This window comes from Onthophagus taurus, chromosome 2 (genome assembly GCF_036711975.1).
Source record: "Onthophagus taurus isolate NC chromosome 2, IU_Otau_3.0, whole genome shotgun sequence".
Taxonomy (NCBI): Eukaryota; Metazoa; Arthropoda; class Insecta; order Coleoptera; family Scarabaeidae; genus Onthophagus; species Onthophagus taurus.
This window is the reverse complement of record NC_091967.1, coordinates 2,880,258-2,898,389: the sequence shown is the minus strand read 5'-3', so window position 1 is coordinate 2,898,389 and position 18,132 is coordinate 2,880,258. Positions and strand designations below refer to the sequence as shown.

Below are 18,132 nucleotides of genomic sequence, written 5' to 3'. Positions count from 1 at the left end.
TTTGAAATCGCAGCTACATCTCTAAACAAGTTTTTTCTCTAACGTTTTTATTAAGAAATTGTATTCATAAATATACAATAAAGTCTACATACACCCCAGAAGTCTATATTATTTTAATACTAAGTCGAAATATAGTAGATTTAGTCGCACGTCTCTCAAGACGAATTAAACGAAACCCGAATTATTCTAGTTCTAGGTCTTATCCTAGAATTTTAGTTCAATAAAAATATACAACATAGTGATGTCTTATGCTAACTAGCGCTACTTACCACTGTCTCTAGAACTAACATTATTAGACCTAGAATTAGAAACATTCGGGCTTAACCGCACATCTCTCAAGATTGCTAAACCCGAATTTATTCTAGTTCTAGGTCTTGTGTTAATTCTAGTGCAAAACTAGAACCAACACTAGACTAAACTATGTTTACAAAAGGGCTTTTTATTGCAGATAATGTTTAATTTTAAAGAAACTTTCACCCGCTATATTTCGTTAAGAAGACATTTGCGACCCCATGTATATTAAGACTTTTCATCTTAATTTTTGATGTATTACCTGCCCTAGAAGTCTGTCAGCGGTTTTTTGAATCACGCTGTATACAGAAAAATTTTGGTTTATTTTTTTTTCATTAACACCAAGAAAATGAAATTTGGGAAATATGTTTAGCTTATAATAGGGCATGTTTCGAGCCTATTTGTACATTCAATCTTCCCTTCTAAGTTACTAAACATAACCACCCCCGTTCAATTTTTGTCTAGATCTTTTTTATGACGATGATAAATACATTGGAAATATTTTATTTAGATAGACGAAAATATTCTAAAACTTTTTTGCCTCTCTGATGTTCTTCGAAAAGTTAATAGTTTCTGAGAAAAAAATTAATTAAGCAAACACTAACTGTTAAGCTGTAGCGTTGTTAATCGAAAGTTGGAATGAATTTTTAAAGAAAAAATCTTAGCAGGCTTAGCAATCTTTGTCAGAAATAATTTTGACGTTTAAATGTCAGTGGTTTTCTTACTATTATTATTGTTTTATTTAAAATTTTGAAACGTCGAGTGAACGAGCGTAAATGCGGTAGAACTTTATTCATAAATTAATTTGAAAAACAATAATAATAGTAAGAAAACCACTGACATTTAAACGTCAAAAATATTTCTGACAAAGATTGCAAAGCCTACTAAGATTTTTTCATTAAAAATTCATTCCAACTTTTGATCGATAACCCCGTTGTTTAACGGGTAGTGTTTGCTTTATTATTTTTTTTCTCAAAAATTAGTCGTTTTTGGAAAAATTTTAGAGAGACAAAAAAGTTTTAGGATACTTTCATCTACCTATGTAATTTTTTTTTTAATGTATTACTCTCTGCATAAAAAAATTTTAGCAAAAATGTAAAGGGGGTGGTTACGTTTAGTAGTTTAGAAGGATAGGTTGAAAGTACGAATAGGGTGAAAACATGCCCTACTACCAGTTAAACATATTCCCCAAATTTCGTTGTCCTAGCGTTTATGGTTTTTGAGAAAAAAAAATTAAACCAAAATTTTCCACCATTTTTGGAGGGGTGTAGCTCCTTAGGAGAGCCCAAGTCGCCCATGGTTTATATATCAAAGTACCCTTAAAATTGCCTAAAGAATCACCCCCTGAAGTTTGGGCATGTCATTCAGATACAACCCTGTATATGTTTTAAATGGAAAAATAATATAAATTATACAAGCAACTGAGAAAATGAAGTATCTAAGAAGAATTAGAGAGATTACGAAGAATTGGAAGTTAAATTCATACTAGACTTCTTCAAACAGAAAATAGACTGAAATAGACGATTTCCAGTTCGATGGTACTTGATATATTTGTTTTTTGAGTTTATAACTTTTAGTTTTACAGACCCCATCGTAATCCCCATATGTTGTATTTTTTGTGTTTTAATTTTCGGCCATTAATCTTGTCAAATATTGAATGCGCACGTTAAGTATGGGTCTTTTAAACAAGTCACCCTTTGCTAAATATAAGATTAATAATGAATGACTTCGCCTTGATTAAACCGTTGTCTTTGCGGCCGAGGCGTTACAACTATTACCATGTCGACGGAAAGTTGGACGACGCAGACAACGCTTCAGCTGCAAGCGAGCTTGGATTATTCAGGTTCTTCATACTAAATTTAGCAGATTACTAGCGGCCGAAGCTGATTTGTAACTACTTAAACATTTATGACTTCGCTGACCACGCAATTATGACAAAAAATGGTTTCTTTTGCCATGAACTACTCCATACCATTAAATTTAATGCACGTATTTATGTTATATTTGTGGACCCAAATGATTGAACTACAGAAATAACTCCAAAACAAAAAAAAACAAGAAACAGAGGCACTCAGGAAACATAGAACCAGAAAGTTAATGAAATTAAAAAAATCAAAAGTAACAAATATATTAAGTCTTATTATTAGTACACTCTTTACAAACTTATATTAATGTACCTTATAGCTTATAAAAAAATGTTACTAGTTAGATTATTTTAAAACTGAGATATCTAAATTATATATTCTAACAGAATGATCAGAACTACAACTAGCCAATTGTAAGAAGTTCTCTGAGTCGCGTTGTCCAGCACAACCAACCACAGGTCTAAACGCCAATCGTTTTACAGTTAAATGATGTGCAGCGCTAAAAACACCAAAAAAAACACATTAAATTAAAAAAAAATTAATCAAAAATTACCCATTATCTAAAGTATGAACCAAACTCCACTCAGTTAACCACTTATAAACATGGATTTCTCCATTTTCAAATCCAATAGCAATAATGTAACAACCGTTATTATCTAAAACGGGTCCAAAACCAACTGCAGTTACAGATTCTTTATTTTCTAGTGGTTTTGAAGCCGCTTCAACTTTTCCGAGTACATTTTCAACGGGTTTTTCTTCGTTTTTCGTCCAAATAACAACTTTTCCATCTCTAGATCCAGTCGCAAAATATTTCGAGTCATGCGACCAATTACAACACCAAATTATCCTGCTATGAATTCCGGTTTTTTTATCCGTCGTAGCGACGATTTCAAATTTATTTTCGTCCGTTTTTTCAAAAAGTGACCACCTTCTATCCCTGGATACCGATAATAAATAGTTACAATTTGGTGAAAAGGACATTTGGACTACCGTCAAGGTGTGTGAGTGGAGTTTTTGATGTAATTGCCATGAAGATGTATCCCTAAAGTAAATTCAAATAATTCATTTTTTTTTAATAAATAAATATAAAATACCAAAGTAAAATAGCAGCGTGTTCTTTTGTGGTTGATTTACAAGTAGACGCTAAAAATTTTCCATCTGATGAAGCTGCTAATGCATAGACTTCATATCCATGCCCATAGAGTTTTTGGATTTCTGGCCATAAAGTGTTTTGGATTAAAGTTTCTTCGGTTGGAGGATCTGAAATTAAAAAAAAAAATTTACACGCCTTAATAATGTTCAAAAAAATCTTTAATATTAAAACTAACTGTATAAATCAACCGCGCTAAAAGAAGATTCTTCAGGATAAGGATTCTTATGATCCTTTGGTTTAGCTTCCATTTCGTTGTTATCTTCAAAAACAGCTTTATTTGATAATCCTAAAGATGGCACAGATGCTCCTTTAGGTAATATTTCATCTAAAATTTATCAAGATTAATTGTAAAAAGATTTATTAAATATGCTTAAATTACCATTATCTTCTTCTTCTTCTTCTTCAATAAAACAAATTCTTTTAAAGTTTTCAACAAAATTAGTGGGAGCTTGAAAAGCACGAACTATTTTTTCTTCAGCCCCTGAGGCATATTTATATCGAGATAAAATCGCCAATGAGCTCAAATCGTACCCATGAACTTGTGGGCGAGCAATTTCATGCCAAGTAATCATATTTGATTCAGTTTTCCATGGAGCATGAACTCTAGTGGTTTGATCAGCTGAAGCTGATATTAAAAATTCCCCTTTGGGTTCCCAACCTAAATCAGTGACTTCCCCAAAATGTCCACCAACAGTTACCATTGAATCCCAAATATTTAAATCAGGAATGTAATTATAAATGTGAAAAGCGCCATGGTAACTATGGGCTATGATGGATTTACCATCTGGAGAAAACATAGCGCCATAAAAACCTAAAGTGTTTCCTCCAACTTCTCCTAATCTTGTTGTTTCTAACCAAAGATTTGCAATTTTATCAAATTCCCAAATAACCAGAGTTTTATCGATCGATGCTGAGAGTAATTTAACATCGTTTGGGGACCAATTTATTGAATAAACCCAGCCTTCATGGCCCATTAAAATTGATTGTAATTCAATTTTATAAGTTTGTTTGGATGTTTTGAAGCCAATACTAGTGACACCAGCATTTCCTACACTTATTTCATGCATGCGAATGTAATAATCTTGAGAAGAACTTGTTAATAAGAATTTATCCTCGTATTGTTTAAAATCAATCGCTCTAACCCAATCAGAATGTCCTTTAAGATTGGTTGCTAATGAAAATTCGATCACATCTTTATTTGAATCCACATAAACATCAATGTTATTATTATCTATTCCACAAGCAAGTAAAAGTGTTTTGCAAGGTAGATAAGTTAATTTAATTGCTATACACAAGCTATAACCTAAATTTATTTCTTGAATTGACTTAAAATCGCCTAAAAAATTAATATTATTATAATAATTTATTATGATTTAAAATGTCTCTAACTTTTTTTACCCTCCAATACTTCTCGAGACCAAATTCTAATTGTAGAATCAACACCTGCTGATACCACAATAGCATAATCACCAGTTTCATCTTTATACATTGCTTCTAAAATGCTAACAGTCCCTTTATGACCTTCAAGTACAACGGGATTGTACGATTTATCTTTAAGACTCCATACGATAACATTTCCATCAGCTGAACAAGACACAAATTCTTTCTCATAGGAAACGCCTCTAATCCATTTTACAGCATTCACCTTTTTTGTATGTTTACAAAGAGTTTTTACAACTTTTCCAATCTATAAAATACGATTAAAACATAAAGGTTATGTTTAAAAGTTATGGTTACTATTACCGTAGGATCATATATTAAAATTGCGTTACAAGAAGCGTAACAAATTAGGTTGTTGTTACCCCAATGAACAGCTTGAGGAGTTGCATTTGCAGCGCTTGAAATGTAACAATTTTGATTAAACATTTTAGATTTAAAAATGCGTATAACCTCAAATTGTTTGTTATGGAGGTTAGTAATTTCGTAATACCAATTTAAAGAAAATAAAAGTACTAAATGTGGTAAAGTTTTGGAGATTATCGTGAAACCCAATTAACATAGAAATAAATAATTAACAAATAAAAACAAAAAATTGATATAATAGTAGTATATAATGTAATTAGTTTAATTAAAATTATTTAAAAAAAATTATTTAAACTTAATGACATTTAATCATTTCCATTACCAACCTCACGATGGCAAAGACGTCTCCATTTGATTTCCTGAACTACTTTTTTCGGCGTGTTTCGTCTTAAAAAACCATTAATTTCTCTTTAATAAGAAAACAAATCGTCTTGAAAGATACGAAATAAGTAACTTTGATTTGTTCTGAATAAGATAGAACAAAACTCGTTTATTTTTAGCGAATAGAAAAGTTTTGGGGACCACTTTGAAAATTGACATGTGCTTTTTATAAAAAATTATCAAATATTTTATAATTAGACGAATTTTGAGTTTCAAGGTTGGTAATAATTTCAGAAATTCCCTAATAAATTACTTGTCGAAAAAGGTTATGTTTTAAACATTAACATTTAAATAATATATGAATATTAATAAAAATAATTGGAAATAAATAATTAATAATCAAAATTAAATAAATAAATTTAATTAATTTATCTTTTAGTCTGAAAAAATTATTATAGTTAAGAGAAGTTTATTTAAAAAAAATCATGGTATTCGAAGCTTGGAAAGTTTGTTACAAAGAGTGAGAAATTGCCTGAAGAGCGAAGTTTTGTGGTAAATGGAGGCTAAAAGTAAATGGTTAGCAGGCAATTTTCAAGCTAACACAAATCAAAGAATCGAAATTAAAAATGGGAACATGATAATCATGTTCTTTTTGCATTGAGTAAATTGTTTTGGGCCAAAAAAAAATTGGGAAATGTGAAGAATGGTTTTGGAGAATGTGGTGAGGTCGCCTCTGAACGATTTCGACCTTTGGTAATACCGCTGCCACCAGAAACAGTATTTCGTGCTTCCTAATTCTTAGTCTGATGGTATGACAGTGAAAATGTTAAAATTGTGTAGTCCATTTATTGATAAATATATTACACACATTATTAATTGTTGTATCCATCAGCAGTATTTTCCAATTGAATCTTGACATATTATTATTCCTTTTGTTTGGGAGAGTAACTGGTTAAGTACAGAATAGCCTTGGGCTAAACTTCGCCAGTTGATCTCCTACCTACATTATCTAAATAAAGGCTTATTATTATTATTATTTGCTTCTGATTGTAATTGTCTCAAAAAAAGTCTTACAAGCTCTTAAGTAACCTCGGGTGTTGGAGGGGTGCAAAAACCTGCTTGAGGCGTTCCTATCGCCTGTATGTTCCAGACACCTAGGGCCAATTCATAATACGGGGCGGATGTTTTACAATAATTTTCTGAGCCAATGAGGGAATTTGGAGATGGGAACAATTTTTGACTACAGGGCCAGAAGATAACATAATTCACAAACTGTGGGGCCCATTAAACTTTACGTGGTCTACCGCCAATTTTATTTTTAACGATTTTTCCGCACTATCTACGTTTCCCATAAAATTGCAGATACAATAATTTTTCCCAAGTCTATCTCCATCCTGGACGTCGAAAACGCGAGACGTGATTTTTGGTTTCTAAAAGAAAAAGGTTTATTTCCAAAAACCATTAAATAATTCCCGAATTATTACAAGAATGTTAAAAATTGAGCTAGACAACTTCATGGTACTCCCAACCATACTCAAAAAATGCTCAAATTATTTAGTTCATTAATTAAATTGTTTGAAAAGGGTGTGAATTAGTAACAATATCCCTTATGGATTAATTTTAATGTTATGGATTTTAATGAAATAACAAATTTAATTCCTCTTTTTTTTATTTTACTTCTACATTCACAATTACATATTATGATATATGACTTAATAAGTTGGGGTCAAAAATACTTGGTCAGTAGTACAAAATAGACATGAAATTTATAAATAATAAATATCATATATGACTAGTATACTTATAAAGTTACATTATTTAATGCAGGTAAATAAGACGTGATTTTGCACGTGGTATATATGTATAAACCGGGGTATATATTGGAAGATTAAATACAATTAGTAGTGTGTTGTGCAGCTGCATTGGGAAAATAGCACCGTTCCTGACAGATTATCATTGATTACAATTAAAAGTACCACCTGCGAGAGTAAAATCAGTTTCTTTTTTAATAAAAATAGATACCTAATTAGTTTGAAATGATTCGTTGATATAGAACTAACTTTCTGACCTAAGATATCTCGTACCTAAATATTGGCACATTTCCTATTTAGAAAAAGAATATTACAATTTTTTCCCTATCAAAATCGAAAACTAATAAATATAATAAAAAAGCTAAAAAATATCTTCACAATTAATAATTATATTTTAATTTTAAAAAATGGTAAAAACAATGGAATAATTACACAAATTTTTGTATACTGAGCAGGGGAATGATAAATACACTAAAAATGATTTAAAAATAAAGATGGTTAACATAAAATCACAACGTAAAAAATTATTATTACTTTTTTTAATTCATTTAATTTTTTAAACTCACTGAAATTCTACACAAACTGACATCATCTACTTTTTATTCTTTTAACACGGGCTACTATTTTGATTTTCATCGCTTTCATTCTTCATCTTTGGTACTGAATAATTTTCCGGGGATGGTGTCGTATCAACCACCACCGTATCCTTTCGATTGGCACGTTCCAAACTCCCAATAAGCTCAAAACTGGAATTCAACGACGAGTTCAATCCTTTTGGTGGAATCGGTGGTGGATTCTCCAATTTCGGACTAACATTACCCGGACTGGTACTAATATTCATCTCTTGTTGGTGCGCCCTCAAATCAAATTCTTCATAACAAGTGTTATTGAAATTATTTAAACTCGCTTGATCAGACATAGACATGCTAATACCAGAATCTCGAAGATCGTGTTGTTCTCCTTCCGTAACCGCCAAATTATTCGTCAAAACTGATAAAGATGTATTATCCAAAGTGATATCAACCATCGACTCAATACTAAACACCGAAGATGTCGATTTCTTTTGACCTCTTTTTGGTATGTTTGGTGGGACGTCATTTGGAAACGAATTTACTCGTTTATCAGGAGCTAAAAAAATTAATTTAAATCTTTAACAAAATTATCAATAAATCTTACTGTGTGATCGTGGTGGAAGAGGTGGGGCTTCATCGACACTTCCATCAGGCCAAGAATTTCTTAACGGCCCATTTCCTTCAGTTGGAGTTCCCATAGAGTGTCGTAACAATCTCGGAGAGGGTGGCTTGGTTAAAGATCTTTCTCGAGAATGTGTCGGTTTCGGCGGTAATTGAATATCAGAATCTGAATCTCTTGATTTTAAATTACTTGGTAAACTTGAGTAATCCGCACTGCCTCTTGTGGGTGTTCTAATACCTTCATAACACATATTAAAACCTTGAGAACGTGGTCTGCTTTCTCGTTGAGGTATTGGTGGCGCTACACTTGTCGAGGCATTATTCATTGGCAGTGATAAGTTATCTCTACTTGGAGCTTTTTCTACTTCCTATAATTTTATTGAGTGTGAATTTTAAGATGACTTGGTTTAGGTGTTTTAGTGAAAGACAATGTGTAATTGTTTTAGTCACGTGCATTTGTATTAATATCACAAAATAGGAGAAACACTCAGATCATTTACTCTCTAATACTGAAATGTTACGAAAAAAATTGGTGCATAACACATTAATAAATAATAATTATAAAAAAATTCATGCTGTTAATAAATTAATAAGTTATCATGCCCAAACAGTTAAAAATAAAAATCGGGTTAGCAAAATTTAAAGAGAAAAAAAACTAAAGATTGTGTACGTGATAGATAGCAGCTGAAATAGTTTTAGCAACCACATCGTTCATGCGTCTAACCATCGGTTTCGTGTAAATGTCGTCGTTCTCAACGATGGCCTCCGCTAGGAATCCATAATTTCCACTGGAATTTGAAGATCGATTACTGTTTGTTTTAATAAGATAGCGATTGTCTACTGGCAAGGGCGGTAAAGGCATACTAAATAAACAAAAAAATACAAACGAAAAATAATATTTTTAAAAGAAATAATCGAATCAGCGGAAACTAAAAAAGCTGTTAAGTTATATTCGTTTAAATACTCACTTTACTATGCTTTCTGGTTGTCTTTTCATTTTGTTTAATGCTCCCAAGCTTTCTTTTAATTGTTCACATCTTTCTATTAAACGTTGATGTAATGGTTTTACTCCAGATGAAGCTAACGTACCGTGTAGTTGTAAACCTTGTTCTAAAACCTATCAAAATTTATAAAATTAAACAAATATATCTTAATCATCTTAAAAGTTATACCGGTGTCTCAACGAGACCGTTCATTAGACGTTTATGGGGTTCTGGCCAAAATAAAAATTCAGATTTAAGTATAATTAATTGTGTTCTTTTCAGTCACTTCCAGTTATACCGGAAGTCGCCAGCTACTTTATTTTTTTAAATGACAACCCCCATATTTTATTACTTACAAGGGAAGTGTGAGAACTGTCCCTCACCGATTTTGTTGTAATTTAAAAAGTAAGTTTAAGTTAATAGTGAGTTAAAAAGCAAATTTTACAATGCCAGAAAGTTAAGATACAAAGGCATACAAAATCAAAGTTCCAAAAGTTCGATTTGAACACATTCACATTGATTTGGTTGGCCCACTTGTTCCATCTCTTGGATGTACTTATCTGCTCACGGTCATTGAGCGTTTCACACGGTGGCCAGAGGGTTTTCCTCTAAAAGATATCTCTGCAGCCTCTATTGCAGATACTCTTTGCAGGCATTACTTCAGCCGTTTCGGTATTCCTACCATGATCACTCACGATCAAGGACGACAATTCGAATCACTATTATTTTCAAAATTCCAATTATTTTTAAGTACTCATCAAAGGCAAAGCGCCCCTCAAATACGGATTGGAGTGTGGCTAGAAAAGTCGTCACTTACACATCCGCGGACCAGGCAATTCAAACGTTTAAGCCGTTCAAATCGCCTGGAGAAGACAATATCTTTCCTGCTTTGTTACAGCAGGGGAGGTCTTTGTTGTTGCCAATTTTGGTAAAAATTTTCAGAGCGAGTGTCGCCTGGAAATATGTGCCGGCAGAATGGACTAAATCACTCCTAATGCCTTCCGACCCATCAGCCTAACGTCATTTCTGCTGAAAACCCTTGAAAAAGTTCTGGAACGGTATATCCGTACGGTGCCATTGGTATCTGGTCCACTGAGTCGCCACCAGTATGCTTATCAAGCGGGAAAATCAGCAGAATTGGCTTACACAACTTAGTTGGTAGAGTATCCATGACGCTGCAGGATAAAGAAATCTTGGTTTGTGCGTTTCTGGATATAGAGGGAGCGTTCAACAACGCAATACCACAATCTCTTGAAAGAGTTGCTCTTGACAGGGGAGTGGAAGAAACTATAGCGGGTTGGATCCGCAATATGCTAGATAGTAGAATAGTTTCTACTTCACTCCACGGTGATACGATACGCTTCAGGCCGGGAGGTGGCTGCCCGCAGGGAGGGGTGTTATCTCCCCTGCTTTGGTCCCTCCTAGTTGACGATCTGATTGCGATAGTCGAAGCCGTTGGTGTGGAAATACAAGCTTATGCTGATGACATTGTCGTTATGGTCAAAGGAACCTGTTTGCCGAGGATATCTAAAGTCCTCCAGGTGACCCTAGATACCATTTGCGCTTGGTGTAAGGGAGAGAACCTCTCAATAAACCCGCAAAAGACAATTGTTGTGCCCTTCACCAGGAAGCGAAAGTTGGATGGACTAATCCGCCCAACTATCCAAGGTGAAGAAATTCCTTTCTCAAAGGAAGTCAAATATCTAGGAGTAATCCTAGACAAAACCCTGTCATGGAATGGACATTTGCAGGGAGTTTTGCACAAAGCTAGACTATCCTTGTGGACTTGTCGCAGTCTTTGTGGAAAAAATTGGGGTCTTACCCCTGAAAGACTGTACTGGCTCTATGTGACTGTGGTTAGACCTATGATCACATACGGAGCAGCAGCCTGGTATAGGAAAGTCCGACAGACTTCAGTTATCAGTAAACTTTCACGAATTCAACGAGTAGCTGGATTGGCAATCTCTGGTGCGATAGGCACAACGCCAACTCTAGCAATGGAGGTTCTGCTTGGCCTATCTCCTCTGCATTTGCATATAGAGAAAGTGGCTAGAACAACCATTTACAGATTTAAGCAATATGCTCAAAACTGTTCCGACATGTCCTACCAATGGGCTGCGGAAGACATTATAAGCACTGATACTGTGCTATCAATGCCGTCAGATTTGGCGATATCACTATCAGTGATTAATGCTCGATACCAGATTGTACTGCCTGAGCGGCAGTCCTGGATCGAAAATGAAAATTCTCTGGTTCGGGCAGACATTTGCTTGTACACAGATGGATCAAAAACGCCTGAAGGGATAGGAGCAGGAGTATACTGCCAGACACCTCGAATTAAGCAAGCCTACAGCCTGGGTACGTACTGTATTGTATTCCAGGCGGAAGTATTTGCTATTGACATGGGTGCTAAAATCCTTCTTGAAAGAGGGGTGAAGAACATGACAGTACGAATTTTCTCAGACAGTCAAGCCGCTCTCCAGGCGCTGCAAGCCGTGAAAACGGTGTCGGCTCTGGTTAATGATTGTAAGAGAACATTAAACACACTGAGTTGTGATAACAGAGTCTCTCTGATCTGGGTCCCGGGTCACTCTGGTGTTGCTGGCAATGAAGCGGCAGATAAGCTAGCACGAGATGGCAGCACTGAAGCGTTTGTGGGACCGGAACCAGCAGTTGGTGTATCATTTGCGATGGCCAAATATAGGATTGGACTGTGGGCTGAAGAGAGACTTCGCCTACTGTGGACCAGTTCTCCTGGAATGAGACATGCTAAGGTGTTTATTAACATCGCCACTGTCAAACCCGGGAATATTTTAGGACTTGCCCGTAGTAGCATAAAAGTTCTAATGGGTGTTTTTACTGGGCACTGCCGATTAAAAGCACACCTCAACTTGTTGGGTTTAGCCGACGATGTTGAATGCCGACTATGTGCGGAGGAAGCAGAGACGGTTGAGCATGTTTTATGCCACTGCCCTGCCGTTAACCGTATCAGATTCTCGATTTTTGGGTCGCAGTTTATCTCCTTAAAAGATCTGAATGACCTTTCGCCGAGCAAGGTATTAATGTTCGTTAAGAGCATTGGACTGCACGGTGAAATTTGATAACGATATCAAATTTCGGTGCAAGGTTGGTTGGTCCGCCTACCCGATATGTATTCTATGTAATGTAATGTTATGTAATGTAAGTACTCATCAAATACACACATCTGCTTATCACCCACACAGTAACGGTATGATTGAAAGATTTCACCGTACTTTGAAATCAGCGATTATTGCTCGAGGTAATTCTACTAGATGGAACAATGACTTGCCTTTGATTCTCCTAGGTCTCAGGTCATCCCTAAAGGAGGATTTAGGTTGCTCATCCGCTGAATTGGTTTATGGTCAGCAACTCAGATTACCAGGAGAATTTTTCATACCTACCGAACCATCAATTGAAACTGAACCATTATTATCAAGTTTAAAATCATCTTTTGCTGACATTAAACCAGTTCAGTCAACCATACATTCCAGTCAAAAACCTTTTGTTCACAAAGAATTATTCAGGTCAAACTTTGTATTTGTTAAAATTAAAGAGTGTTGAAGAGATTTTCAAAATTTTTCGTTGTATTGAAAGACAGTAAAGAAATAAATGTTAGCCTCGATTTGCTGAAACCGGCTTTCTTTTTGAACGGAAACGTTTCTCCTGAAGTCAACAATTTAATAATTAATAAAACTAAAAAAATACATTTTAAATTTTAATTCAAATTTTTGACTAAATGTTTTCCCTCTTTCTGTTCTTTCTTTATAGGAGGGGAAGTGGATGTAGCGTGCTGTGGCAGCAGCTCCATTTAAAAACAAAATGTAATTTCATTTGTTATTATTTTTATATTTGCACACAATTGTTTTTGAAGCAAAACATAACAGACACAAAATAAAAAGTCTGCCAAAAAGTTAATTTTATAATTGTATTATTATGTTGGCTAATACTTCATAGCCACAGTTGACTACATCATATTTGCAGATGGAAAGCTACTTTCTCCTAGCTGTCATAACTTATGCATGGTGTAAACAATCTTTGTGTTTAAAACTTTTTTTCCATGATTTTCATTATCGCCAACAATACATTGTAATAAAAATAAGTAAAAAAAAGAAATTAAACTAATAATGTAGAATACAATTTGTGATAAAATATTTTTTGTCAGTTACTTTTAACTCATTATTAATAAATATTTATACAAACATATAATTATCTCAACTTTTGTGTTATTTAAAAAGAGTAAGAATAGTAAAGCTCATTGAACATAAATAGAAAGTTCTTTTAAAAGAAACTTGAATATATACCTATTCCAGATTTTTGTGTAGGATAATGAAAAGGTAGGAGTATGAAAATTATTAGCGATGTGTAATAATAAAAAGCGGATTATCTTCAAAACGATCAACTTTTGCGCATTTTGATAAGAGTACCCATTTTGATAAGAGTTTTTGCTTAAAAAGTACAGAGAAAATTCAAAAAGCCAAAAAGTATACTATCAGAAAAGTTATTGTTATTTTAATCCGTAAAGAATACGTTACAGAGCGCCCTCTACTGGCTATAGTAAAACGGACTCCATAATCATCTTTATCATGCTAAAAAACCTCCGTGTATCAAATTTGAAAAGAATCGGTTGAAATACACGTGTAATATTAAATAAAGATCAATTTAAAAATTTAATTTGAACACCTGTATCTCCAAAACAAAGCGTTTGAAACACCCTGTATGTGTGCATTTTTCAAAAAACCCTAATTATCTCCCAAACTTTTAATGTTACATATAGAACATATAGGATATAAAAGATGTAAAATGAGACGCCGAAGACGACTAAATAATAAAATATGGGAAGTGCCATTTAAAAAAATGAAGTTATGGTACTTCCAAATTTCGAAAAGTTAACGTGCCATAGTAAAATGACCAAACGATCTAGACAGCCATTCTCAGCACCAAAACATACTCCATCAAGTTGCTTAAGCATGTTTTGAATCCTAAATTGATATCCCAAAAATTGAGTGTTCTCTGATTTTTTGAACAAATGTCTGCTGAAGCAGATTTTTCTAAAAAAAATCGAATAACTCGAGAACGGCCGAATCAAATTGCAAAAAGTAAACTTATTCATAAACCTTGACAACAGACAAATCCAAATATGTAAAAATATACAGGTGTTCCATTTAAAAGAATAAAGTAGGTGGCGACTTCCGGTTTAACCTTAAGAAATCTGAAAATATTTTAGTCGAAGTGAACGCAATTAATAATACTTAAATCTTAATTCTCAAATTTTTATTTTGACCAGAACGTCTAATGAACGATTTCGCTGAGACACCCTGTATAAAAGTTCTAATAATTTAGTTTAATCGACATGTATAAAAAAAAGCGGATGTACTTACTTGAATAGCATCAAAAATTAAATTCTTCAACATATAAACATATGGCATATGTTCTGGACATAATTTAGAAAATTCCTGTGTGAAAAAAGCTTGTTGATATTTACTGATGCCACCTTGAACATTCGCATCGATAATTCCTTGTAATCTCATAGTAAAAGGATTTAAATTTCGTTTAGGTTCCTGGGTGTACATTGCAATTAACTGCCTCAACTCCTTTTGAACAAGTTGCATAGTTTCGCAAGCAAATTTAACAGGAGGAACATCTTCCGTCGTTCTACTAATAACTTCAAACCATGGTAAAATTCCAGGTAATGAATTTTCTGTTTCCAATATAGTTCTTTCTATCCACAACGTTTTAATTTCGTTTTCTTTATCGACAATTCCTTTGTGAATTGGACGATCGAACTGAAATCTTCTTACGTCGTTGTAATGATAGAAACGCGAGATTTTTTCGGGGATATCGTGCGCTGAAACGATCGTACTCGGTTCTGGAATTGGTTTCACATTGCTTATTTGGATAACTAATAAAAGATGTTAAAGATTTTTTTTAAAAATAAGTTTAAATTAAAATAATAATTAAAAAGGATACATTGTCCATCTGAATTTATTATTGTGTCATCAGGTGGAGTATTTTTCATTAAAATTTGAGCTGAAGGGAATTCAGTTTGTAGCCTTTGAGTAAAAGCGCCGATTCTTTCGTATTCTAATCCTCTGTATACAAATTGTTTGTTCTAAAAATAATTACAACAAAAATTAGTGCTAATAATAATAATTAGAGATTAAATTTACCCTGACAAATAATGGGAAGCTTAATCCATAAAAACCAACTCTGAAATATTCAGGTTCTGGCCTAAGTTGTTGTAAAACGTTGTCGTAAAACTTCGCTTGTTGTCTTAAAATATCGCTCAAAGCCCGGTAATTAAATAATTGAGTTTCGTATAAAACAGCCAATTCTTTCAACAAAGGTATTCCTTTTTCCCAACACTAATTCAATTAAAATTATATAATAAAAATTTAAAAAAATAGTTCTAAATCAGTACCTTCCCTCTATCAAAATGGCTTATAATCAAATGATACAACTTTTCTTTAACTTGTCCTTCCGTATAACCAGCATAAGCAGGATCAGTAACCATATTATTATTCCAAGATAATTGATCAGCATATAACTTCATTGTAAATCCCGCTTCAGTGTAATTTTCAGCCGATAAATGTAAATCGTGTAATTTATAAATGTATCTCAAATACATTTCTTTTCGATTAAATTCGTTTTTATAAAAATTCTAAAATCGTTTCTTCATAAACCAAAAATAGATAACAATAAAAAGACATACCAATAAATTAAAAGTACAAGACATTCTTTTATCCCTATTTTCATCGCCTTGAATAACACTTCGATAATCCAAAAGTCTTTCTAGAAGTCTCGTTACTGAGCTTATAAAAGCAGCTCCGCTGTCTTTCCACGCCGGATCCTCGGCTTGGACTCGATCCAAAAGCCTATATTAATGGCAACAAATCGTTTTTACGAATTAAAAAAAAAAACGTGATATTCAAACCTATTTTTTGGAACACAACAAAGTAAAGGCATTGTTTTATCTAACAAGAAATGCTTCGAACTGATTAAGCCGAACTAACAATGAAAGCAAATACGTGATTAACAAAGGATTTCTACGAAATTATCAGGTAAAAGTTTCTCTTGTCAATTGGAAGGTAATTGTTGCTTAAATTAGAATTTAGGGTGAGTTTATTACAAATTTACGATTGCGGTTCTAGAAAGTTATTTAAAAATAGCATAAAATGCATTCAATAATAAACCAAAAAAAAAAAAATAAATAAAAGGCTTTATGATTTAAAAATGTCAATGAAAAAGCCAAAAAAAAAAAGATAATAAATAAAAAGAAACATCTAATTATCATTAAACTACATGATAACGAAATGACTTACACAGCACTTAAATGTTCCCTGTTTATTTTTTTTTATAAACATGAAAAAAGGAAATTATGTTATTGGTTATAAAAAAAGCATATATTTCTTGGGTTATAATTTAGGCTCGATAAATCATATCCATTAAATTCTACACGGATTGTAAAAAGTTTCCAATTAATTAATTAATAATTACAGATAATATCGACCCATTAAATTACACCCAATTAAAAATGAATTAAAAATTACTTACATTGTATTAAATAATCTTCTGTATTCATCATCACCCTTATTTTCAGAAATTAAAATATCCAATTTATCAATAAGTTCACTTTCGACTTGTCTAAAGTTTCCTCTTGCTTGTTGTTCGCATTCCATCATATCAAAAAATATGTGAAGGGTCGCTTTGCGCAGCTCCAATTCCGGTACCAAAGTCACCTCCAAGAATGGTCCTACCATAGATGGGATGAAATGAAGCTTATGTTCACCTAAAATATTCGTAATTTAGTTTTTTCAAATTGAAAAAGGTCAATAAATAACCTAATTGAGACCACATTGATAATATTTGAAAACCCATTAAAACGCGCATATCTCCGTATTTTTCGATAATTTTTTCTCGTTTTACTTCTGAAAATTGTTCTAATTGCAACGATTGTTGGGTAAGATAATCTACTGCTAAATTAAAATAATTGGTCCATAACTAAAATTTGATTAAATTAAATTAATTATTAGATTGATGGATGAAATTAAATGAGAATTACTTCTTTATCGAAATATCCAGTTCGGCTATCCAAAAATTTAAAAGCTAGTGGTTGAGCTAATTCCTGTAAAGCTTTTAACATAACATTATTAGCGACCATTTTAATAATAAGCCAATCGGGTGGATAAACTTCTTGTTTAACCAACTCTCTAAATACCAAAAAGACTCTCATTAAGAAATCTTTTAAAGGTTTCCTGTCTAAATTAATTCCCATCAACGTTTCCCATAACCTTTTATAGTGGTATTCATCAAGTAGTTGTAATAATCCAATTAGGCATGCCACCAAGCAACCCTTAAAAAGTAAAGTAAAACGTAAAGTTCATCCCAACTTTAAAATTGCTTACAATAATCTTTGTATCCTTATCAATTATAATCAAAACGGTTTGAATTAAAACTTCAAAAATACTTATGCAGAGAGTATCAATATCGTGGTGAATACAATTATTAACTTTTTCTTGTTTTTCTGATAACTTTCGATGTTTACAAAGAAAACCTAAAATTTCTCCTAATATTTCCGTGCATAATTTAAGCTCCACCCTGTATAACATGTGGTAACGTAAATGTTTGCAAGTATTTGTCAACAAAATACTACGTGATTCTAAAATAAAAATTATTAAAATCAATTAAAATTAA

The 18,132-nt window shown here is 32.9% G+C and overlaps 2 protein-coding genes across 7 annotated transcripts in view; both read right to left on the bottom strand.

Moving 5' to 3' along the window:
• Nucleotides 1-2,403: 2,403 nt before the first annotated feature.
• Nucleotides 2,404-5,232, bottom strand: LOC111415130 (elongator complex protein 2). The gene is made up of 7 exons (XM_023046668.2): nucleotides 5,053-5,232; nucleotides 4,708-4,996; nucleotides 3,689-4,645; nucleotides 3,485-3,634; nucleotides 3,251-3,416; nucleotides 2,710-3,198; nucleotides 2,404-2,655 (listed from the first exon to the last, which is right to left on the bottom strand). Exons 1-7 carry the CDS (start codon nucleotides 5,173-5,175, stop codon nucleotides 2,502-2,504), a joined length of 2,328 nt encoding a protein of 775 aa, XP_022902436.2. The 5' UTR covers nucleotides 5,176-5,232; the 3' UTR covers nucleotides 2,404-2,501.
• A 1,852-nt stretch (nucleotides 5,233-7,084) lies between these two features.
• LOC111415127 (dedicator of cytokinesis spg) overlaps nucleotides 7,085-18,132 on the bottom strand; it is a 45,252-nt gene continuing 34,204 nt past the window's right edge. The window contains exons 13-27 of one of the 6 annotated variants that reach the window (XM_023046651.2): nucleotides 17,844-18,097; nucleotides 17,501-17,791; nucleotides 17,280-17,439; nucleotides 16,993-17,227; nucleotides 16,761-16,778; nucleotides 16,151-16,313; nucleotides 15,860-16,099; nucleotides 15,609-15,803; nucleotides 15,409-15,550; nucleotides 14,820-15,340; nucleotides 9,406-9,554; nucleotides 9,108-9,300; nucleotides 8,421-8,805; nucleotides 8,178-8,372; nucleotides 7,085-8,114 (exon numbers count right to left, since the gene is read on the bottom strand). In XM_023046651.2, coding sequence (XP_022902419.2) covers nucleotides 7,852-8,114; nucleotides 8,178-8,372; nucleotides 8,421-8,805; nucleotides 9,108-9,300; nucleotides 9,406-9,554; nucleotides 14,820-15,340; nucleotides 15,409-15,550; nucleotides 15,609-15,803; nucleotides 15,860-16,099; nucleotides 16,151-16,313; nucleotides 16,761-16,778; nucleotides 16,993-17,227; nucleotides 17,280-17,439; nucleotides 17,501-17,791; nucleotides 17,844-18,097 — 3,404 coding nt within the window. In that variant the 3' untranslated portion in view covers nucleotides 7,085-7,851. Of the gene's footprint in view, nucleotides 8,373-8,420; nucleotides 8,806-9,107; nucleotides 9,301-9,405; nucleotides 9,555-14,819; nucleotides 15,341-15,408; nucleotides 15,551-15,608; nucleotides 15,804-15,859; nucleotides 16,100-16,150; nucleotides 16,314-16,760; nucleotides 16,779-16,992; nucleotides 17,228-17,279; nucleotides 17,440-17,500; nucleotides 17,792-17,843; nucleotides 18,098-18,132 lie in introns of all 6 variants that reach the window. The other 5 variants (XM_023046647.2, XM_023046650.2, XM_023046652.2 and 2 more) reach the window with 5 other exon arrangements.